Source organism: Lissotriton vulgaris, chromosome 5 (assembly GCF_964263255.1).
Source record: "Lissotriton vulgaris chromosome 5, aLisVul1.2, whole genome shotgun sequence".
Classification (NCBI taxonomy): Eukaryota; Metazoa; Chordata; class Amphibia; order Caudata; family Salamandridae; genus Lissotriton; species Lissotriton vulgaris.
In genome coordinates, this window is record NC_141693.1 from 68,253,808 (window position 1) to 68,279,154 (window position 25,347).

Sequence of the window (25,347 nt, forward strand, 5' to 3'; positions counted from 1 at the left end):
CATCATTTGGGATCTCCTTACCCAGGAGACACGACGGCCGGTAAGTAATTACCGTGACCGCGATGTGATGTGAGGGCAGAACAGAAGGGTATGATAGTGGCTAGTGAAAAAAGCAGTGTCTGGTGATTGGAGTGAAAAAGTGAAGGGTAATGATAAAATTAGGTGAGTTGGGTGGAAAAGAGAAATTTATTAATATCCCCCAATCCCTAAGATTAAAAGGCAGGTGTGGGTGCAGGTTTTAAATAATAACCGCACTTATTGGTGGTCGACATGTTTCTGCATTCACAAGAAAGGAGTTTCTAATGCATTCTTCAGGACCTTAGAGATACACTACTGTTTTGTAAATAGAAATAAGATAAATAATGAAAAGATATCACCTGGACATCCAGGCGTACTCAACCGTATACTGTTAGTGCATAATGGTAAGGGATCCAACATGTAAAACAAACAGACAGACAAACAAAGAAACAAATAGGACACTTAATGTTATTCACATCGTTTCTGTTTGTAATCATACTGGCAATGCAATATGTTCACTCATACTAGGACATAGTCTCAAGTATACACTCACCCATGTATGTAGGTTGAGAGGCTTCACCCCACCTGGCTGCAGCGCAGGTAAAAGGAGCACCGCTCTGGGGATAATCATAAGGTATTTACAGAGCGGTATTATCATGTAACACAAGAACAACAGAGTAAAATAGAGTTTACTTCGAGACAAGAGGTGGTCTAGACCTCTTATATATCAAGTGGTGACAGACTTCTGGGCATGCCCGCCGTGATCTATCAAAGTCAGTGAGGACGAACACCAAATGTTTGTATATACAAAGTCTCTCACGTTATGTTTAAAAGCGAGAGAATAGCGTGGCTGAGCACAGAAACGGGCGTACCAATGATGAAATACTCTAATGGTATGCTCTAGGCTTGAGCTCATTTAGAATGACAGTGAGTGTTTCATAGTATAAAGTACCGCTGCAGAGTACAAAGTTATGCGATCATGGAGAGCTCTTAAAAATGGAAAGCGCTCCGTGTAGACGTTACTAGTTAAATGAGTGCCAACACTTTGAAAAGGAGCCTCGAAATTAGCGCGATGAGCGCGAAGCTTTGTATCATAAAATCAGAGTCGCCATTAGCGGCGTGTGCTTCTCTGTATGCGCGCTAAGAAAAATATATACCACGTGCGTTAAGAAATCAGTGCGCACAGGCAGGGTGCACTCACCTTTCCGTCGGTGTCTCCGGGCAGTCTTCAGTACTGCTCGGGGGGGCACCGATCACGGAACACGGTGATGTTTTGTATGATCGTGAGTAATCCCCAGGCGTCATGTGACAAGGGCAGTCACGTGGTGCTGGGGATTCTGGGAAATGTAGTTCGCTGCCCGTTTCTGCCAGTGATTAAGGGCAAAAAATGTTTTAAAAGTGTGTTGGAACACACTCTAGGCTGCACAATAAAGTGTAATTAAAATAATAAGTCACTCATATGTTGTTGAGTGTGTGGCAGCTGAAAACACACTCCATGATGTTTAAGATAACATTCTCCACGGCAATAGTGTCAGAGTGTACGAATACAGGTACGTGGCTGCTGGAAAACTTTCCGCAAGGTGTTGACGGATGGTGTATGATGACACTATACAAGGCGACATTCAGAGGGACATCCAGGGTATGGGCTCGTTGAGGCCCTCCTTGTCGCTGTTGAGGCGGTATACCCATTTTTGTTCGATTTTGAACAAGAAACGGCTGACATCCGCACATGAGTCAGGGATGTGCGGTTGCTCAAGGACTGTCCAGTAAAAGTCTTCAGGACCATGACCCTTCTCCAGAAAATGTGCAGTGAGGCGGGTGGCTTGTTTACGACAACGCACTGTGCTTTTGTGTTCTTGGATGCGTGTCCGTATCTTTCTGGTTGTCATGCCGACATATTGTAATTGACATGGACATTTGATCAGGTAAATCAAATTACTACTGTTGCAGTTCGTAAACTTGCTTTGTATCCATGGGCGGTTAGTGCCGATGTCAATCTCAGTAGACTTATTGGTCTGGGGACAGACGGTACAACTCCCACACGGGTGGTGTCCTACCACAGGTGGTAAGTCCCATAGGGTACCCACTTGCCTCACCTCCTTGTTACGTGGGCGTGTGTGGACTAGCTGATCTTTTAAATTTGGTCCTCTCTTGTAGGCAAACATGGGCTGGGGGATGTCGTCACCTCCGGTTTTGAGGATAGACCAGTGTTTTCTTATGATTTTTTGCAACTGGTTTGATCGACTGTTAAAGGTGTTGACAAAAGCAATACGATCCGTCTTCTCTTTTGGAGGGTGGACTTCGAGTAGGGCCTCCCTGTTGTTATTTGAAGCCCTCTTTTTTGACCGGCGGATGATTTTCTTGGGATAGTGTTTCTCCTTCAATTGAGCCTCCAAGTTTTTTGAGTGGACCTCAAAAGATTCCTTGTTAGAGCAATTCCTCTGTACCCTGAGAAACTGACCAAAAGGTAGATTGTCTCTCAGGGCTCGCGGATGGCAGCTATCATATCGCAATAGTGCGTTCTTGGCCATAGGTTTGCGATATAGCTCCGATTCAATGCCAGTAGGAGTGGCATGCAACCTTAGGTCCAGGAAAGCCAGAGATGTTCTACTGTACTCAATGGTGAACTTGAGATATGTGTTCTTGCCGTTCAACCAACTGTGGAATGACATAAGATTTTCTTCCGTGCCACGCCACACCACCAAGATGTCATCAATATAGCGTTTCCATACATGTATCGATGGTAAGTATGGATTGGTGGTTACTAGGACATCTTGTTGCTCAAAGTTGTGAACGTACAAGTTCGCCAGGCTCGGCGCGAAAACACTGCCCATGCTGGTCCCGGATGTTTGCAGGTAGAAAGTATCCTCAAAGCGGAAGTAGTTTTCCTTCATAGCAATTTCTGCTAGGTGCATGATGAAGGGTGTTGGAGTGATGGATTGGTGGTTGTTCTGCTCCAAGAGTGTGCCCACTACTTCTAAGGTCTCGGTTTGCGGGATCGATGTGTAAAGGGACTCTACATCGAACGATACTAAGATGTCAGTTTCGATGTTATATTGTATCGTTGGAAGGAGTCTTAGGACATCTTTAGTGTCTTGGAGGAATGTAGGCATTGCTTTAACCATTGGGTTAAGAAAGTAGTTGACAAAGGTCGAGAGTGGTTCTAAAACCGACCCAATGCCTGATATAATAGGCCTACCCGGTGGTGGCCTTAGTGGTTTATGCACTTTGGGGAGACAGTAGAAGTACGGGATCGTAGGGTGTTTGGTGACCAGGTACTGTCCTTCTTGTGATGTTATCCATCCCTCACTTGTAGCTTCCTCTACCAAGGTGCTTATTTTCGTTTGTAGTCCTTCTGTTGGATCCGATCTCAGCGGTAGATAGGATTTACGGTCACTTAGTTGCCGGAGGCATTCATTTCTATATGTCTCGGTATCTAAGATAACGGTGGCTCCGCCTTTGTCGGCCGGCTTGATGGTAATTTTATCGTTGGAAGTTAGTGAGCGCAAGGCCAGCTGTTCGTCCCTAGATAGATTCATGAAGGGCTTGACCTCTCTTCTGTAAAGGTTTGTGACATCATTCCCCACAGCTGCTTCAAAAGTCAGAACCTTAGGAGGTAGGGTGGCACTTGGTGGATTAAACGAGGAGGGTCTCTTCAATCCAGTGTTGTTGTCTCTGGTAATAGTTTCCAAGTTGGGCGATTTTGCGAAGAAATAGTGCAATCTTATTTTCCTAAACAGCTGAGAAAGTTCGATTTGAGCCAGGAAAGGATCACCTTTTTGGGTTGCTACGAATCCCAAGCCTTTGTTCAAGAGGCGCTCCTCGTTGGTAGAGAGTGTATGTGAGCTGAGGTTGATCACGATGCCGTCTGATTGCTTGTTCCCGCAGTGTCTTGGGGGACTTTCTTCCCGCTGCGTAGATCCATCCTCGATTGTTGTGGGGTGTTCGTGTCCGTGTTCCAATGAACTTGTTGTGGCACGGCTCCTTGTCTCCTCCTGCCTCTGCCTCGTCTCTGGCCAAACCCTAAAAAAGGAAAAGACCCCGGGCCTTGTTGCATTTGCGGTGGGCAGAAGGGCGGACCCATTTGAGGAGGGCAGTTTGGTCCCATCATCCAAGGGTTGATTGGCCACCATGGTTGGAAGTTGTTAAAGTTCTGCGGTTGATTTCTCCAATTTCTTCTGTTCCCACGGCCCCTAGGGGCTTGGTTAGAAGGTCCAGTTTGTGATGTATCTGAGTCACTGGAGGTCCCATCTGAACTAGAGGTGCCATACGTGGAGCCACCCTTTTTGCCACCTCGATTGAATGTAGGCGCTGTATAAGTGTCACTAGTGTATGGGTACACCTTCTCCATTGAAAATCTCGCTAAGTCTTTCTTAAACTTTTCTAATTTCGTAGATAAGATAGACTCCTTGAAATCTTTGTTACTCTTGTCCGTGTCATCTTGTCCCTTTTTGAATTGTCCACTTTTTAAAGTGGTTTTTATCTGGCCCGCGAGTACCTGAATTTCAATTAGGATGGTATCCGCAATTCTTTTCGCGGTTTTGATGATCAGGACCAGCCAATCCCTCGTGCACCTCCAAGCTATCATGGCCCAATCCTTGAGAAATTCTTTGTCATCAAGGAAAAGGCGTGGTGCATTGTTGACAATGAGGCCTGTAGGAGCACAGTTGCCTCGAAGATATTGTGCCATGATCATACCATGGACGGATGTTCTAGAGTGGGACTTTTTTAGGATCAGGTCGGACAGGTGCTCCCCGAGTGCTGCGGTGTTGCCTGGGGGGTGATAAAGAAGGTGGCAGAGGAATGAACCATTGTCCTTAGTCTTGATATTGGCAGTAAGACATTCAAATGAATTGTATTTGCAAGAGTCCAATTCCCTGATGGCGATGTTGTCTCTGTGTATGATAGCTACACCTCCCCCTCATTGGTCTTTTCTATCTGTGTTGATAATGGAGAAACCTGGTGGCACAAGCATGTCTAAGCATGGAGTGGAGAGGTTGTTAAGCCATGTCTCCGTGATGAACGCAATATCTATGTCCGGCGTAAGGATGGCTTCCGCTAGTTCAGTCGCATGCCTAGAGGCTGATCTGCAGTTGGTGGAGACCTTCTTTTCGTCGTGGATCTTACCAGGGGGGCCCTAGACAAGGTGGTGAGGAAGGAAGGGAGGGAGTCTAGGGGGTTTATGGAGGAGGATGTATCTTCTGAAACCCCGGATCACATAGATCTTGGATTTGGGGGAGTCTGTAGGGGGGTAGTCATAGGTTGCGGCTAGATCAGTCGCTTCTTCAGGGGACATTAAGGCTTTGCATCTCGAGTGTCTTAGCGTTGGGAGCTTGGTGTCAGTATTTAAGAGTTTCTGCAACGTAGGCATGAGGGCTTTGGTCTCTCTGGTGTTCTGTGAAGGGAGCTCACTGTCCTTTCTAGCGTGTCTCTGTGGTCGAGTCACTGGGGTCGCTAGGGACCAGGCAGGGTGCTTTAGATGATTGGAGTAGGTCAGTAGGGGCGCCCTGGGAGGGTATTGGCTTGGTGGGGCTTTTGGGCCTTGTCTAGATCTACCAGGTTTTATAGTGATGTGAGCCGCTGCGTCGTGTTACCGTGGGCGGGGGCAGTGGGGAGATGGGTAAGGTCGTCTAGAGTGGTGGAGGTCGTGGCTAAGTTAAGAAGTCTATTGCTGCTTGTCTGAACCAAGTTGTCTCTGTTAGGGACCCTGGTCCTGGCTGGGTACTGATGTCTAATGCTCTTAGTGTGGGCTGTGCTGTCTCTGTTGGGGACTATGGGCAAGGGGAGAATTGGGTCATGTTGTGGTTTCGTCCTCCTTAGGTCTGCGGGTATGTGAGTGTAGGAGAAGGTCGAAGTCGGCAGGGCCGGGTCAAGGAGTTGGTGTGGGGAGGTCGGGTGAGGAAGATGGGTTGGGCAATCCTCTGTGAGTTGTAGATCGCCAATTCTGTAGGCAAAGGGGTGGGAGGAGGCCTGGGGGTTGGGAGGTGGTGGCGTTGGGCATGGTGATGAATGTATGTTTCTCCTGTCGGGCCAGGCTGACCGGGGGTGGGTGCTAGTTCAAAGAGGATCGAAGCACGTGGAGGTGGGCGATAAGGAGGGCGGGGAAAAGGGAGTTAAAGGCCTCAAGGTTCTCATTGTTTGCCTGAATCAGGACTGTGCCGTTCGTGTAGATGGTCACAGACGTGTTCCCACCCCTCACCAGGTGGTTGGGGAACAAGGTCGTCAGTTTGGAGCAGTGCGAGGTTGTCGTGGTTTTTGAGATGCAAAGTTGTGTTCTGAGTGTGGCGTTCCAGTTGTCAGGACTTTCAGTGTGGAATATGAAATCCATCTTAGTCTGAACTTTGGAGGAGCAATGGTATGTGTCCGCGATTAGTGTTTCTGGTAGCTGTCTAATCAGTCTATGTTTGAAGTTTCTTGCTTTAGTGTATAGGTTGGAGGGAAAGATGATCGCGAAGGAGTTTGCGCCATGAGATTTCAGGTAGGTCGACATGGGGCGGTTGGAGTAAGTCAATATGTCCGGTGTCATCATTGGGTTTCTTAGAAAGGGTGACCGTGAAACTAAGGAGGGGTCCTGGACGTTCTGCGGTGCTTGAGCGATTCAGATAGGGGAGGAAAGTATCCCAGAGTAGAGGAGAGCTACATAACTCTTTGGTTTTTCGAGGTGTGCGAAGCTTGATTTCCCGAAGTAGCTTATTTGTTGCTTGTAGGCCTGTGTCTGTGGTTCCTGGACTCCTCAGGGTCAGCTGCCAGGTCAACTTTCAGAGTGTCCTAACAGCGATCGGGGGCGGACACTGGGGCCGATGGTGTGATGCACAGGATATCCTTGTACATTCAGTGATGAGGGGCGGCCGTCTTGGGTCAGCTCTGTGGGCAGGAAGCTGAAGAAAGGGCTGGTCTCAGAGAGACATGTACTTCATCCCTTTCAGGCTGCGACTAGCAGGTCGGGATGTTGGTGTTGCTGCCGTACGTTAGTATTGGCTGTGTTGGAGGAAAGGCAGTTTTGCAGTATCCCTGTGTGATTAGAGCCGGGGGCGGCCATATTGAGGTCAGGCGCGGTAAGTGGGAGCTGAGGGGGGTGTTAGGGTCAGTAAGGCAAGTACCACAACTCTTCTCGGCTGCAGCTCGCGGGCTAAGATGCGAGCGATATGAGGGTGATTAACGTACCAGCAAATGTAGGTGGGCAGCTTCGTAGTCACGACTCCTTTTGAAATCAGTCCCAGGGGGCGGCCTTCATTAGGTCAGACATCGGGGGTTCCATAGCCAGGCTCGTAAATTAGGCCTGATTCACTGCCAGCTGTATATGACCTTTGTGTGCTAGCGATGGATTCATAACATACCGACAAGTGCTGCTGAAATTGCCCTATGTGTGCTAGTGACGGATTCTTAATATACCGACCAGTGCTGCTGAGACTGCCCTTTGTGTGCTAGCGATGGATTCATAACATACCGACAGTGCTGCTGAGATTGCCCTATGTGTGCTAGTAATGGATTAATAATATAATGACAAGTGCTGCTGAGACTGCCCTAAGTGTGCTACTGATGGATTCATAATAAAATGACACGTGCTGCTGAGACCGCTCTATGTGTGCTAGTGATGGATTCATAATATACTGACAAGTGCTGCCGAGACTGCCCTATGTGTGCTAGTGATGGATTCATAATATACCGACCAGTGCAACTGAGACTGCCCTTTGTGTGCTAGTGATGGATTCATAATATACTGACCAGTGCTGCTGAGACTGCCCTTTGTGTGCTAGTGATGGATTCATAATACACTGACCAGTGCTGCTGAGACTGCCCTTTGTGTGCTAGCTTGACCGGCCGAGATTCGCCGGCCGGACGGACGCAGGTTAAGAGGCCCCTTCAGATCGTGATAAAGGACACTCCTTGATCATGCAGGTCCTACTAAAAGCAGCCCGGTGACGACTATCTACAACGACTGTGGGGCGGAGAACAACACAGGAACTTTTCCTGGTTCCAGATCCTGACCCCACAGGTTGTATCGATTTAACCGTGCAGCCCACTATGGGCTCCACTTCAAGTTTATGAGCACTTCCTTTGGTCCTGATGAATTGCCTTGATGGCACGAAACATGTCGACCAGATCACTTGTTGAGGGTTGAATGGGCTTCCCACACATAGGTTGGCTGAAATCCTATACCCCTCTTAGTTTTAATAAAGTAGGTAGCTACAGGAATAAAATACCCAGAGTAGACTACACTAACTTTTTTTAGAATCACCACATGTCACGCTCACTACTCCACGATTAGGGCCCCTCACACCCACTCAAACATCGGCTTCGGAATAAAAGATCTCCGACAAAAGTGCAGCACTAAGTGCCGCCCGTCAGGCATTGCAGTGCCGGCTTGACGCAGGAGCAGGAAGCCAATGATGACACGAAGCGACCGGTTGGGAATGCGACAGTAGTCATAGAACCAACCTGTTGTGTGAGGTTTCCCTAAATTCCGAAAAGGGACAATCGCCCCTGACTTTCAGATACAACCCCCCTGTTAGAGAGAGGCAGCTAGTCCACTCTCCCTAACACAATTATCACCCCTAGGGGAACTTTGTGCAAACAGTTGGGTAATAGTTCGTAGGGACATGCACACTGGACCCCTCTAAATATTGTCCCCTCATTGTCCCCCTTTGTTGCTAATTCATAATATAATGACAAGTGCTGCTGAGACTGCCCGTTGTGTGCTAGTGATGGATTCATAATATATTGACAAGTGCTGCTGAGATTGCCCTATGTGTGCTAGTGATGGATTCATAATATACTGACCAGTGCTGCTGAGACTGCTCTTTTTGTGCTAGCGATGGATTCATAACACACCGACAGTGCTGCTGAGATTGCCCTATGTGTGCTAGTAATGGATTAATAATATAATGACAAGTGCTGCTGAGACTGCCCTAAGTGTGCTACTGATGGATTCATAATAAAATGACACGTGCTGCTGAGACCGCTCTATGTGTGCTAGTGATGGATTCATAATATACTGACAAGTGCTGCCGAGACTGCCCTATGTGTGCTAGTGATGGATTCATAATATACCGACCAGTGCAACTGAGACTGCCCTTTGTGTGCTAGTGATGGATTCATAATATACTGACCAGTGCTGCTGAGACTGCCCTTTGTGTGCTAGTGATGGATTCATAATATACTGACCAGTGCTGCTGAGACTGCCCTTTGTGTGCTAGTAATGGATTAATAATATAATGACAAGTGCTGCTGAGACTGCCCTTTGTGTGCTAGTGATGGATTCATAACATACCGACAAGTGCTGCTGAGATTGCCCTATGTGTGCTAGTGATGGATTCATCATATACTGACCAGTGATGCTAAGACTGCCCTTTGTGTGCTAGCGATGGATTCATAACATACCGACAAGAACTGCTTAGACTGCCCTATGTGTGCTAGTGATGGATTCATAATATACCGACCAGTGCTGCTGAGACTGCCCTTTGTGTGCTAGTGATGGATTCATAACATACCGACACGTGCTGCTGAGATTGCCCTATGTGTGCTAGTAATGGATTCATAATATAATGGCAAGGGGTGTTGAGACTGCTCTGTGTGTGTGCTAGTGATGGAATCATAATATACCTGCAAGTGCTGCTGAGAATGCCCTATGTGTGCTAGTGACGGATTCATAATATACAGACAAGTGCTGCTGAGAATGCTCTAGGTGTGCTAGTGATGGTTTCATAATATGACCAGTGATCCTGAGACTGCCCTATGTGTGCTAGTGATGTATTCATAATATACCGACAAGTGCTGCTGAGAATGCCCTATGTGTGTTAGTGATGGATTCATAATACACCTGCAAATGCTGCTGAGAATGCCCTATGCGTGCTAGTGATGGATTCATAACAATCTGACAAGTGCTGCTGAGACTGCCCTTTGTGTGCTAGTGATGGATTCATAACATACCGACACGTGCTGCTGAGATTGCCCTATGTGTGCTAGTAATGGATTCATAATATAATGGCAAGGGGTGTTGAGACTGCTCTGTGTGTGTGCTAGTGATGGAATCATAATATACCTGCAAGTGCTGCTGAGAATGCCCTATGTGTGCTAGTGATGGATTCATAATATAATGACAAGTGCTGCTGAGACTGCTCCGTGTGTGCTAGTGATGGATTCATAATATACTGACCACTGCTGCTGAGACCGCTCTATGTGTGCTAGTGATGGATTCATCATATACTGACCAGTGCTGCTGAGACTGCCCTATGTGTGATAGTGCAGAAGGCGTGCACGAGAGGCAGAGTTAGGAACTGAAGAGAGGTCAGAGATTGCACATGGGGATCATGTGGATGTACGAAAGGCAGTTAGGAGCACAAGAGACGTCAGAGTTGGGTACACAGTCCGTTAGAGTCAATGATATCTCACTTGGAGGTCTAGTTTTGCCACAGTCCCAGGGGCATCCAATTGACGTCATTAACCACTGGTGTCCTGGGGTCCGCATACTATTGTTACCCCAAGCGCACCGCCTGACGCACTTCACTCTGAAGGCAGCGGTGGCCGAGCAAGGCTCCCTCCCAGAGGTGATGCAAGCCCGAAGCTCTCAGCTCAGTAATGTACACAATAACAGATAGAGATGACATGTAAATGTAAAGGTACAGAAATGTACAGAATAGTGATGGTGTGGTGTGGCTCGCTGGTTAGAGGCGGCAGACCCGGGAGCAGAGGACGGCCCGAGACCAGGGTTCAATTCCCGACGTGGCAGGGTCTTGGACCAGGGTCAGCGGACTCGATAATTCTCGCCTCGGTGCCTACTCTAACTAGGGTTCACACTCGGCAACACAACAACAAATAATATCTGGGGGTCAAAGAGTAGGTCAGTAAGTCAAGCAAGAAGGACCACTATACCAAATGCATGCAAAACAGTATCAGTGAGAAACAATAGTTAGTGAGCGGTCAAGTCAAGGCTCAAGAGTATATGGAGAAAAATATATTGTTCCCATCAGAAGCCACACTGTACCGCCCTTGTTGTCATCATTTGGGATCTCCTTACCCAGGAGACACGACGGCCGGTAAGTAATTACCGTGACCGCGATGTGATGTGAGGGCAGAACAGAAGGGTATGATAGTGGCTAGTGAAAAAAGCAGTGTCTGGTGATTGGAGTGAAAAAGTGAAGGGTAATGATAAAATTAGGTGAGTTGGGTGGAAAAGAGAAATTTATTAATATCCCCCAATCCCTAAGATTAAAAGGCAGGTGTGGGTGCAGGTTTTAAATAATAACCGCACTTATTGGTGGTCGACATGTTTCTGCATTCACAAGAAAGGAGTTTCTAATGCATTCTTCAGGACCTTAGAGATACACTACTGTTTTGTAAATAGAAATAAGATAAATAATGAAAAGATATCACCTGGACATCCAGGCGTACTCAACCGTATACTGTTAGTGCATAATGGTAAGGGATCCAACATGTAAAACAAACAGACAGACAAACAAAGAAACAAATAGGACACTTAATGTTATTCACATCGTTTCTGTTTGTAATCATACTGGCAATGCAATATGTTCACTCATACTAGGACATAGTCTCAAGTATACACTCACCCATGTATGTAGGTTGAGAGGCTTCACCCCACCTGGCTGCAGCGCAGGTAAAAGGAGCACCGCTCTGGGGATAATCATAAGGTATTTACAGAGCGGTATTATCATGTAACACAAGAACAACAGAGTAAAATAGAGTTTACTTCGAGACAAGAGGTGGTCTAGACCTCTTATATATCAAGTGGTGACAGACTTCTGGGCATGCCCGCCGTGATCTATCAAAGTCAGTGAGGACGAACACCAAATGTTTGTATATACAAAGTCTCTCACGTTATGTTTAAAAGCGAGAGAATAGCGTGGCTGAGCACAGAAACGGGCGTACCAATGATGAAATACTCTAATGGTATGCTCTAGGCTTGAGCTCATTTAGAATGACAGTGAGTGTTTCATAGTATAAAGTACCGCTGCAGAGTACAAAGTTATGCGATCATGGAGAGCTCTTAAAAATGGAAAGCGCTCCGTGTAGACGTTACTAGTTAAATGAGTGCCAACACTTTGAAAAGGAGCCTCGAAATTAGCGCGATGAGCGCGAAGCTTTGTATCATAAAATCAGAGTCGCCATTAGCGGCGTGTGCTTCTCTGTATGCGCGCTAAGAAAAATATATACCACGTGCGTTAAGAAATCAGTGCGCACAGGCAGGGTGCACTCACCTTTCCGTCGGTGTCTCCGGGCAGTCTTCAGTACTGCTCGGGGGGGCACCGATCACGGAACACGGTGATGTTTTGTATGATCGTGAGTAATCCCCAGGCGTCATGTGACAAGGGCAGTCACGTGGTGCTGGGGATTCTGGGAAATGTAGTTCGCTGCCCGTTTCTGCCAGTGATTAAGGGCAAAAAATGTTTTAAAAGTGTGTTGGAACACACTCTAGGCTGCACAATAAAGTGTAATTAAAATAATAAGTCACTCATATGTTGTTGAGTGTGTGGCAGCTGAAAACACACTCCATGATGTTTAAGATAACATTCTCCACGGCAATAGTGTCAGAGTGTACGAATACAGGTACGTGGCTGCTGGAAAACTTTCCGCAAGGTGTTGACGGATGGTGTATGATGACACTATACAAGGCGACATTCAGAGGGACATCCAGGGTATGGGCTCGTTGAGGCCCTCCTTGTCGCTGTTGAGGCGGTATACCCATTTTTGTTCGATTTTGAACAAGAAACGGCTGACATCCGCACATGAGTCAGGGATGTGCGGTTGCTCAAGGACTGTCCAGTAAAAGTCTTCAGGACCATGACCCTTCTCCAGAAAATGTGCAGTGAGGCGGGTGGCTTGTTTACGACAACGCACTGTGCTTTTGTGTTCTTGGATGCGTGTCCGTATCTTTCTGGTTGTCATGCCGACATATTGTAATTGACATGGACATTTGATCAGGTAAATCAAATTACTACTGTTGCAGTTCGTAAACTTGCTTTGTATCCATGGGCGGTTAGTGCCGATGTCAATCTCAGTAGACTTATTGGTCTGGGGACAGACGGTACAACTCCCACACGGGTGGTGTCCTACCACAGGTGGTAAGTCCCATAGGGTACCCACTTGCCTCACCTCCTTGTTACGTGGGCGTGTGTGGACTAGCTGATCTTTTAAATTTGGTCCTCTCTTGTAGGCAAACATGGGCTGGGGGATGTCGTCACCTCCGGTTTTGAGGATAGACCAGTGTTTTCTTATGATTTTTTGCAACTGGTTTGATCGACTGTTAAAGGTGTTGACAAAAGCAATACGATCCGTCTTCTCTTTTGGAGGGTGGACTTCGAGTAGGGCCTCCCTGTTGTTATTTGAAGCCCTCTTTTTTGACCGGCGGATGATTTTCTTGGGATAGTGTTTCTCCTTCAATTGAGCCTCCAAGTTTTTTGAGTGGACCTCAAAAGATTCCTTGTTAGAGCAATTCCTCTGTACCCTGAGAAACTGACCAAAAGGTAGATTGTCTCTCAGGGCTCGCGGATGGCAGCTATCATATCGCAATAGTGCGTTCTTGGCCATAGGTTTGCGATATAGCTCCGATTCAATGCCAGTAGGAGTGGCATGCAACCTTAGGTCCAGGAAAGCCAGAGATGTTCTACTGTACTCAATGGTGAACTTGAGATATGTGTTCTTGCCGTTCAACCAACTGTGGAATGACATAAGATTTTCTTCCGTGCCACGCCACACCACCAAGATGTCATCAATATAGCGTTTCCATACATGTATCGATGGTAAGTATGGATTGGTGGTTACTAGGACATCTTGTTGCTCAAAGTTGTGAACGTACAAGTTCGCCAGGCTCGGCGCGAAAACACTGCCCATGCTGGTCCCGGATGTTTGCAGGTAGAAAGTATCCTCAAAGCGGAAGTAGTTTTCCTTCATAGCAATTTCTGCTAGGTGCATGATGAAGGGTGTTGGAGTGATGGATTGGTGGTTGTTCTGCTCCAAGAGTGTGCCCACTACTTCTAAGGTCTCGGTTTGCGGGATCGATGTGTAAAGGGACTCTACATCGAACGATACTAAGATGTCAGTTTCGATGTTATATTGTATCGTTGGAAGGAGTCTTAGGACATCTTTAGTGTCTTGGAGGAATGTAGGCATTGCTTTAACCATTGGGTTAAGAAAGTAGTCGACAAAGGTCGAGAGTGGTTCTAAAACCGACCCAATGCCTGATATAATAGGCCTACCCGGTGGTGGCCTTAGTGGTTTATGCACTTTGGGGAGACAGTAGAAGTACGGGATCGTAGGGTGTTTGGTGACCAGGTACTGTCCTTCTTGTGATGTTATCCATCCCTCACTTGTAGCTTCCTCTACCAAGGTGCTTATTTTCGTTTGTAGTCCTTCTGTTGGATCCGATCTCAGCGGTAGATAGGATTTACGGTCACTTAGTTGCCGGAGGCATTCATTTCTATATGTCTCGGTATCTAAGATAACGGTGGCTCCGCCTTTGTCGGCCGGCTTGATGGTAATTTTATCGTTGGAAGTTAGTGAGCGCAAGGCCAGCTGTTCGTCCCTAGATAGATTCATGAAGGGCTTGACCTCTCTTCTGTAAAGGTTTGTGACATCATTCCCCACAGCTGCTTCAAAAGTCAGAACCTTAGGAGGTAGGGTGGCACTTGGTGGATTAAACGAGGAGGGTCTCTTCAATCCAGTGTTGTTGTCTCTGGTAATAGTTTCCAAGTTGGGCGATTTTGCGAAGAAATAGTGCAATCTTATTTTCCTAAACAGCTGAGAAAGTTCGATTTGAGCCAGGAAAGGATCACCTTTTTGGGTTGCTACGAATCCCAAGCCTTTGTTCAAGAGGCGCTCCTCGTTGGTAGAGAGTGTATGTGAGCTGAGGTTGATCACGATGCCGTCTGATTGCTTGTTCCCGCAGTGTCTTGGGGGACTTTCTTCCCGCTGCGTAGATCCATCCTCGATTGTTGTGGGGTGTTCGTGTCCGTGTTCCAATGAACTTGTTGTGGCACGGCTCCTTGTCTCCTCCTGCCTCTGCCTCGTCTCTGGCCAAACCCTAAAAAAGGAAAAGACCCCGGGCCTTGTTGCATTTGCGGTGGGCAGAAGGGCGGACCCATTTGAGGAGGGCAGTTTGGTCCCATCATCCAAGGGTTGATTGGCCACCATGGTTGGAAGTTGTTAAAGTTCTGCGGTTGATTTCTCCAATTTCTTCTGTTCCCACGGCCCCTAGGGGCTTGGTTAGAAGGTCCAGTTTGTGATGTATCTGAGTCACTGGAGGTCCCATCTGAACTAGAGGTGCCATACGTGGAGCCACCCTTTTTGCCACCTCGATTGAATGTAGGCGCTGTATAAGTGTCACTAGTGTATGGGTACACCTTCTCCATTGAAAATCTCGCTAAGTCTTTCTTAAACTTTTCTAATTTCGTAGATAAGATAGACTCCTTGAAATCTTTGTTACTCTTGTCCGTGTCATCTTGTCCCTTTTTGAATTGTCCACTTTTTAAAGTGGTTTTTATCTGGCCCGCGAGTACCTGAATTTCAATTAGGATGGTATCCGCAATTCTTTTCGCGGTTTTGATGATCAGGACCAGCCAATCCCTCGTGCACCTCCAAGCTATCATGGCCCAATCCTTGAGAAATTCTTTGTCATCAAGGAAAAGGCGTGGTGCATTGTTGACAATGAGGCCTGTAGGAGCACAGTTGCCTCGAAGATATTGTGCCATGATCATACCATGGACGGATGTTCTAGAGTGGGACTTTTTTAGGATTAGGACTTTATTCCAACTCTCATCGTTGTTTGTTGCCTGAGGTGGAGCCGGGACATTATCTAATAGGCTAGGATTTTCATCTAGGATATTTTGTACTTCTGCACTTCCAAAAGCCAAACCCCAGTTGGTGGCCATCGTTTGAAATGACAGACGAAGCAAGCAGACCACAAAAAGAAATTCTCGTAGTAAACTCTATTGCGCTGGCGACCAGAATAATCGACCAGTATTAAAAAGACCCACAGCCTTGGCTGTACTAGTAACACGTTCAACAAAAAATTGGGGAGGGTCTAAGGGCAGGTTTACCGACCGACCAGATATGAGCCCCGGACTCAATACACAACAACAAATAATATCTGGGGGTCAAAGAGTAGGTCAGTAAGTCAAGCAAGAAGGACCACTATACCAAATGCATGCAAAACAGTATCAGTGAGAAACAATAGTTAGTGAGCGGTCAAGTCAAGGCTCAAGAGTATATGGAGAAAAATATATTGTTCCCATCAGAAGCCACACTGTACCGCCCTTGTTGTCATCATTTGGGATCTCCTTACCCAGGAGACACGACGGCCGGTAAGTAATTACCGTGACCGAGATGTGATGTGAGGGCAGAACAGAAGGGTATGATAGTGGCTAGTGAAAAAAGCAGTGTCTGGTGATTGGAGTGAAAAAGTGAAGGGTAATGATAAAATTAGGTGAGTTGGGTGGAAAAGAGAAATTTATTAATATCCCCCAATCCCTAAGATTAAAAGGCAGGTGTGGGTGCAGGTTTTAAATAATAACCGCACTTATTGGTGGTCGACATGTTTCTGCATTCACAAGAAAGGAGTTTCTAATGCATTCTTCAGGACCTTAGAGATACACTACTGCTTTGTAAATAGAAATAAGATAAATAATGAAAAGATATCACCTGGACATCCAGGCGTACTCAACCGTATACTGTTAGTGCATAATGGTAAGGGATCCAACATGTAAAACAAACAGACAGACAAACAAAGAAACAAATAGGACACTTAATGTTATTCACATCGTTTCTGTTTGTAATCATACTGGCAATGCAATATGTTCACTCATACTAGGACATAGTCTCAAGTATACACTCACCCATGTATGTAGGTTGAGAGGCTTCACCCCACCTGGCTGCAGCGCAGGTAAAAGGAGCACCGCTCTGGGGATAATCATAAGGTATTTACAGAGCGGTATTATCATGTAACACAAGAACAACAGAGTAAAATAGAGTTTACTTCGAGACAAGAGGTGGTCTAGACCTCTTATATATCAAGTGGTGACAGACTTCTGGGCATGCCCGCCGTGATCTATCAAAGTCAGTGAGGACGAACACCAAATGTTTGTATATACAAAGTCTCTCACGTTATGTTTAAAAGCGAGAGAATAGCGTGGCTGAGCACAGAAACGGGCGTACCAATGATGAAATACTCTAATGGTATGCTCTAGGCTTGAGCTCATGTCCTAGTATGAGTGAACATATTGCATTGCCAGTATGATTACAAACAGAAACGATGTGAATAACATTAAGTGTCCTATTTGTTTCTTTGTTTGTCTGTCTGTTTGTTTTACATGTTGGATCCCTTACCATTATGCACTAACAGTATACGGTTGAGTACGCCTGGATGTCCAGGTGATATCTTTTCATTATTTATCTTATTTCTATTTACAAAGCAGTAGTGTATCTCTAAGGTCCTGAAGAATGCATTAGAAACTCCTTTCTTGTGAATGCAGAAACATGTCGACCACCAATAAGTGCGGTTATTATTTAAAACCTGCACCCACACCTGCCTTTTAATCTTAGGGATTGGGGGATACTAATAAATTTCTCTTTTCCACCCAACTCACCTAATTTTATCATTACCCTTCACTTTTTCACTCCAATCACCAGACACTGCTTTTTTCACTAGCCACTATCATACCCTTCTGTTCTGCCCTCACATCACATCTCGGTCACGGTAATTACTTACCGGCCGTCGTGTCTCCTGGGTAAGGAGATCCCAAATGATGACAACAAGGGCGGTACAGTGTGGCTTCTGATGGGAACAATATATTTTTCTCCATATACTCTTGAGCCTTGACTTGACCGCTCACTAACTATTGTTTCTCACTGATACTGTTTTGCATGCATTTGGTATAGTGGTCCTTCTTGCTTGACTTACTGACCTACTCTTTGACCCCCAGATATTATTTGTTGTTGTGTATTGAGTCCGGGGCTCATATCTGGTCGGTCGGTAAACCTGCCCTTAGACCCTCCCCAATTTTTTGTTGAACGTGTTACTAGTACAGCCAAGGTTGTGGGTCTTTTTATTACTGGTCGATTATTCTGGTCGCCAGCGCAATAGAGTTTACTACGAGAATTTCTTTTTGTGGTCTGCTTGCTTCGTCTGTCATTTCAAACGATGGCCACCAACTGGGGTTTGGCTTTTGGAAGTGCAGAAGTACAAAATATCCTAGATGAAAATCCTAGCCTATTAGATAATGTCCCGGCTCCACCTCAGGCAACAAACAACGATGAGAGTTGGAATAAAGTCCTAATCCTAAAAAAGTCCCACTCTAGAACATCCGTCCATGGTATGATCATGGCACAATATCTTCGAGGCAACTGTGCTCCTACAGGCCTCATTGTCAACAATGCACCACGCCTTTTCCTTGATGACAAAGAATTTCTCAAGGATTGGGCCATGATAGCTTGGAGGTGCACGAGGGATTGGCTGGTCCTGATCATCAAAACCGCGAAAAGAATTGCGGATACCATCCTAATTGAAATTCAGGTACTCGAGGGCCAGATAAAAACCACTTTAAAAAGTGGACAATTCAAAAAGGGACAAGATGACACGGACAAGAGTAACAAAGATTTCAAGGAGTCTATCTTATCTACGAAATTAGAAAAGTTTAAGAAAGACTTAGCGAGATTTTCAATGGAGAAGGTGTACCCATACACTAGTGACACTTATACAGCGCCTACATTCAATCGAGGTGGCAAAAAGGGTGGCTCCACGTATGGCACCTCTAGTTCAGATGGGACCTCCAGTGACTCAGATACATCACAAACTGGACCTTCTAACCAAGCCCCTAGGGGCCGTGGGAACAGAAGAAATTGGAGAAATCAACCGCAGAACTTTAACAACTTCCAACCATGGTGGCCAATCAACCCTTGGATGATGGGACCAAACTGCCCTCCTCAAATGGGTCCGCCCTTCTACCCACCGCAAATGCAACAAGGCCCGGGGTCTTTTCCTTTTTAAGGGTTTGGCCAGAGACGAGGCAGAGGCAGGAGGAGACAAGGACCCGTGCCACAACAAGTTCATTGGAACACGGACACGAACACCCCACAACAATCGAGGATGGATCTACGCAGCGGGAAGAAAGTCCCCCAAGACACTGCGGGAACAAGCAATCAGACGGCATCGTGATCAACCTCAGCTCACATACACTCTCTACCAACGAGGAGCGCCTCTTGAACAAAGGCTTGGGATTCGTAGCAACCCAAAAAGGTGATCCTTTCCTGGCTCAAATCGAACTTTCTCAGCTGTTTAGGAAAATAAGATTGCACTATTTCTTCGCAAAATCGCCCAACTTGGAAACTATTACCAGAGACAACAACACTGGATTGAAGAGACCCTCCTCGTTTAATCCACCAAGTGCCACCCTACCTCCTAAGGTTCTGACTTTTGAAGCAGCTGTGGGGAATGATGTCACAAACCTTTACAGAAGAGAGGTCAAGCCCTTCATGAATCTATCTAGGGACGAACAGCTGGCCTTGCGCTCACTAACTTCCAACGATAAAATTACCATCAAGCCGGCCGACAAAGGCGGAGCCACCGTTATCTTAGATACCGAGACATATAGAAATGAATGCCTCCGGCAACTAAGTGACCGTAAATCCTATCTACCGCTGAGATCGGATCCAACAGAAGGACTACAAACGAAAATAAGCACCTTGGTAGAGGAAGCTACAAGTGAGGGATGGATAACATCACAAGAAGGACAGTACCTGGTCACCAAACACCCTACGATCCCGTACTTCTACTGTCTCCCCAAAGTGCATAAACCACTAAGGCCACCACCGGGTAGGCCTATTATATCAGGCATTGGGTCGGTTTTAGAACCACTCTCGACCTTTGTCGACTACTTTCTTAACCCAATGGTTAAAGCAATGCCTACATTCCTCCAAGACACTAAAGATGTCCTAAGACTCCTTCCAACGATACAATATAACATCGAAACTGACATCTTAGTATCGTTCGATGTAGAGTCCCTTTACACATCGATCCCGCAAACCGAGGCCTTAGAAGTAGTGGGCACACTCTTGGAGCAGAACAACCACCAATCCATCACTCCAACACCCTTCATCATGCACCTAGCAGAAATTGCTATGAAGGAAAACTACTTCCGCTTTGAGGATACTTTCTACCTGCAAACATCCGGGACCAGCATGGGCAGTGTTTTCGCGCCGAGCCTGGCGAACTTGTACGTTCACAACTTTGAGCAACAAGATGTCCTAGTAACCACCAATCCATACTTACCATCGATACATGTATGGAAACGCTATATTGATGACATCTTGGTGGTGTGGCGTGGCACGGAAGAAAATCTTATGTCATTCCACAGTTGGTTGAACGGCAAGAACACATATCTCAAGTTCACCATTGAGTACAGTAGAACATCTCTGGCTTTCCTGGACCTAAGGTTGCATGCCACTCCTACTGGCATTGAATCGGAGCTATATCGAAAACCTATGGCCAAGAACGCACTATTGCGATATGATAGCTGCCATCCGCGAGCCCTGAGAGACAATCTACCTTTTGGTCAGTTTCTCAGGGTCCAGAGGAATTGCTCTAACAAGGAATCTTTTGAGGTCCACTCAAAAAACTTGGAGGCTCAATTGAAGGAGAAACACTATCCCAAGAAAATCATCCGCCGGTCAAAAAAGAGGGCTTCAAATAACAACAGGGAGGCCCTACTCGAAGTCCACCCTCCAAAAGAGAAGACGGATCGTATTGCTTTTGTCAACACCTTTAACAGTCGATCAAACCAGTTGCAAAAAATCATAAGAAAACACTGGTCTATCCTCAAAACCGCAGGTGACGACATCCCCCAGCCCATGTTTGCCTACAAGAGAGGACCAAATTTAAAAGATCAGCTAGTCCACACACGCCCACGTAACAAGGAGGTGAGGCAAGTGGGTACCCTATGGGACTTACCACCTGTGGTAGGACACCACCCGTGTGGGACTTGTACCGTCTGTCCCCAGACCAATAAGTCTACTGAGATTGACATCGGCACTAACCGCCCATGGATACAAAGCAAGTTTACGAACTGCAACAGTAGTAATTTGATTTACCTGATCAAATGTCCATGTCAATTACAATATGTCGGCATGACAACCAGAAAGATACGGACACGCATCCAAGAACACAAAAGCACAGTGCGTTGTCGTAAACAAGCCACCCGCCTCACTGCACATTTTCTGGAGAAGGGTCATGGTCCTGAAGACTTTTACTGGACAGTCCTTGAGCAACCGCACATCCCTGACTCATGTGCGGATGTCAGCCGTTTCTTGTTCAAAATCGAACAAAAATGGGTATACCGCCTCAACAGCGACAAGGAGGGCCTCAACGAGCCCATACCCTGGATGTCCCTCTGAATGTCGCCCTGTATAGTGTCATCATACACCATCCGTCAACACCTTGCGGAAAGTTTTCCAGCAGCCACGTACCTGTATTCGTACACTCTGACACTATTGCCGTGGAGAATGTTATCTTAAACACCATGGAGTGTGTTTTCAGCTGCCACACACTCAACAACATATGAGTGACTTATTATTTTAATTACACTTTATTGTGCAGCCTAGAGTGTGTTCCAACACACTTTTAAAACATTTTTTGCCCTTAATCACTGGCAGAAACGGGCAGCGAACTACATTTCCCAGAATCCCCAGCACCACGTGACTGCCCTTGTCACATGACGCCTGGGGATTACTCACGATCATACAAAACATCACCGTGTTCCGTGATCGGTGCCCCCCCGAGCAGTACTGAAGACTGCCCGGAGACACCGACGGAAAGGTGAGTGCACCCTGCCTGTGCGCACTGATTTCTTAACGCACGTGGTATATATTTTTCTTAGCGCGCATACAGAGAAGCACACGCCGCTAATGGCGACTCTGATTTTATGATACAAAGCTTCGCGCTCATCGCGCTAATTTCGAGGCTCCTTTTCAAAGTGTTGGCACTCATTTAACTAGTAACGTCTACACGGAGCGCTTTCCATTTTTAAGAGCTCTCCATGATCGCATAACTTTGTACTCTGCAGCGGTACTTTATACTATGAAACACTCACTGTCATTCTAAATGAGCTCAAGCCTAGAGCATACCATTAGAGTATTTCATCATTGGTACACCCGTTTCTGTGCTCAGCCACGCTATTCTCTCGCTTTTAAACATAACGTGAGAGACTTTGTATATACAAACATTTGGTGTTCGTCCTCACTGACTTTGATAGATCACGGCGGGCATGCCCAGAAGTCTGTCACCACTTGATATATAAGAGGTCTAGACCACCTCTTGTCTCGAAGTAAACTCTATTTTACTCTGTTGTTCTTGTGTTACATGATAATACCGCTCTGTAAATACCTTATGATTATCCCCAGAGCGGTGCTCCTTTTACCTGCGCTGCAGCCAGGTGGGGTGAAGCCTCTCAACCTACATACATGGGTGAGTGTATACTTGAGACTATGTCCTAGTATGAGTGAACATATTGCATTGCCAGTATGATTACAAACAGAAACGATGTGAATAACATTAAGTGTCCTATTTGTTTCTTTGTTTGTCTGTCTGTTTGTTTTACATGTTGGATCCCTTACCACTATGCACTAACAGTATACGGTTGAGTACGCCTGGATGTCCAGGTGATATCTTTTCATTATTTATCTTATTTCTATTTACAAAGCAGTAGTGTATCTCTAAGGTCCTGAAGAATGCATTAGAAACTCTTTTCTTGTGAATGCAGAAACATGTCGACCACCAATAAGTGCGGTTATTATTTAAAACCTGCACCCACACCTGCCTTTTAATCTTAGGGATTGGGGGATATTAATAAATTTCTCTTTTCCACCCAACTCACCTAATTTTATCATTACCCTTCACTTTTTCACTCCAATCACCAGACACTGCTTTTTTCACTAGCCACTATCATACCCTTCTGTTCTGCCCTCACATCACATCTCGGTCACGGTAATTACTTACCGGCCGTCGTGTCTCCTGGGTAAGGAGATCCCAAATGATGACAACAAGGGCGGTACAGTGTGGCTTCTGATGGGAACAATATATTTTTCTCCATATACTCTTGAGCCTTGACTTGACCGCTCACTAACTATTGTTTCTCACTGATACTGTTTTGCATGCATTTGGTATAGTGGTCCTTCTTGCTTGACTTACTGACCTACTCTTTGACCCCCAGATATTATTTGTTGTTGTGTATTGAGTCCGGGGCTCATATCTGGTCGGTCGGTAAACCTGCCCTTAGACCCTCCCCAATTTTTTGTTGAACGTCACACTCGGCAACTCTGGGCATTAGCTTGCCTCATCTCCACAACGGCCCCCCACATACGCCGGGAATGCCTGGTTTCACCTTGGAGATACCCAGCAGGGACTATCTCACAGGGAAAGCCAGGACGGGTTCCCCAGCGGTCTATAGCGCAGAGATACTCCTTCGGGAGTCGATTCTAGTGCATTAGAAACCCGCAAATTAAATTAAATTAAAAAGACAATAGACAAAACTGTATACCAGATAGCAGAGATTTTTGTAGTAAGACTACCAGCACCCCCTCCTCACTGAATAACCTAGGTGCAGATCAGTTACCCCGAATGTTATTCCCAGAGATGAACTAGCCCTATCAATTAAAGGTGGGCGGAATTTGCGAAATTCACTTTAGCAAACTATCACGAAAATGTTAAAAATCTCTGCGAACACGCGGAAATATCGCGAAGACACTGAAGTTTTTTTCCCACCTGTTTGCGCTATTTTCTGCGTGATCGCGTCTCGCCAACTTACCCATGCGGTTACTCATGGGCGTGGCCATCTTGTTTTCACTTGTTCCGTCCGCTCGCGATGCTTACTTCCTGTTCCAGGTCACGCAATGCATGCTCAGGCCCGTTCGCGGTACATATTTCCTGTTCGGGAAAGCTTTTGGAAAGGGGCGACCACTCGGTCCCCCCGAACGTATGGTTGGGTGCCCCGATCCTCCCGGGAAACCATTTTGGGCGGGGGCGTGTCTCGGCTGGTATGCCCGAAGCGGCGTAGCCGGGGCGCGCCTTTTCCCGCCTAAGAGGGGTTGTCCTAGACACCTACACCGATGGCCACGCCCAGTAGGCGTACCGGAGGAGGGTACACGCCCTCCCGAAGAAGAATAAATAGAGCGGGAATCCGAAGAAGCGTCCTCTTGTTCCTGTGCTCTGAAGGCTGCACCCACTCGTTGCTCGTGAGCCCTCGAAGGAACAAGGAGCAATTTTGAGAACTTGTAATTCTTGTGTTTCTCTTTCAGTGACTTTAAGGCGAAGAATCCAGGACTGTGTTGATCGACTCGGAGCGGATAATCGAAACCATGTCTGGCAAAAAGGCAGGAAAGGGTTCCGAGACAGATAAGGTGCTACGCATGTTGGTGAACCGAATAGCGGGCATGGAACGAAAAGTCGGACAAGTCCCACCGCTCGGTCGAGATTTGGCGGACGTCAAAAAGCAACTGGTTGCAATGAACAAACCTGGTAACCCTAAGAAGGTAATAGGCCCGGCCTTGCCGGGAATCGTCCCCGAGGGTAGAGGGAAACGGGTCAAGAGGAGGGCGGTTGCAGGGGAGGTTCCGGTCCCTGGGGTGCCCCCGGTCACCCCTGTCACACCAGCTAATGACCCGGTACCAATCCCAGACGCGGGTCAACCGATCCCGGTTGTGATTACGCCCGCTAACGATGAGGATATGCCTCCTGGATTGGCCACCCAGTTGGCCGCATGGCTCAATAAAAAGGCAGGGGGTGCTACGGCGCTCAGAGACACGGCCGAAGAGGCCAAGTTACTAATCCAGCAGTTGTGGCAGTCGCGAGATGCCGCGAAGGCGAATCTTCCTCTTGTTTCCCCACAGGTGACACCGGAAGGACCGGCAGCTGGTCTCGAGAAAGCGGCGGGAACAACGACCGAACCGGGTAAGCTTGCTTTGCCAATGGCGGGGGAGGGCTCATTACCCTCAAGGCGGGAGAGGGTGGCACAACATATCCCTATTGCCACGAAAGAATTGATATGGGCAGACAAGTATGTCAATATGTTTTCGTTATTAACTGACCATCGCGAGATGGAATATGCTAAAACACAGAAAGATTTGTGGCACCCGAGCGTCTGGCGCGCCAAGATGGCGGAGTTCAGGGTGGAGGAGACGATAACGAATTGGGCGAAGGCCTTTGCAATATTTACTGCAGTTATGGGTGAACGTAAGCCCGAGGTATTGACTGAACTGTCTTGTTATCAAACTCGTATAATGGATTTTTATGCAATGTATGAAGGGGAGGAATGGAAAGGTTACGACATG

The 25,347-nt window shown here is 46.7% G+C and overlaps 1 protein-coding gene across 5 annotated transcripts in view; it reads left to right on the plus strand.

The window, feature by feature from the left end:
- LOC147710198 (E3 ubiquitin-protein ligase TRIM39-like) overlaps positions 1 to 25,347 on the plus strand; it is a 257,855-nt gene that overhangs the window by 110,021 nt on the left and 122,487 nt on the right. Inside the window, exons 6-8 of one of the 5 annotated variants that reach the window (XM_086920882.1) lie at positions 4,228 to 4,239; positions 5,149 to 5,164; positions 10,354 to 10,384. The exons of the other annotated variants lie outside the window; for them this stretch is intronic. Coding sequence (XP_086777008.1) covers positions 4,228 to 4,239; positions 5,149 to 5,164; positions 10,354 to 10,384 — 59 coding nt within the window. The remainder of the gene's footprint in view (positions 1 to 4,227; positions 4,240 to 5,148; positions 5,165 to 10,353; positions 10,385 to 25,347) is intronic. 5 annotated transcript variants of the gene reach the window in all.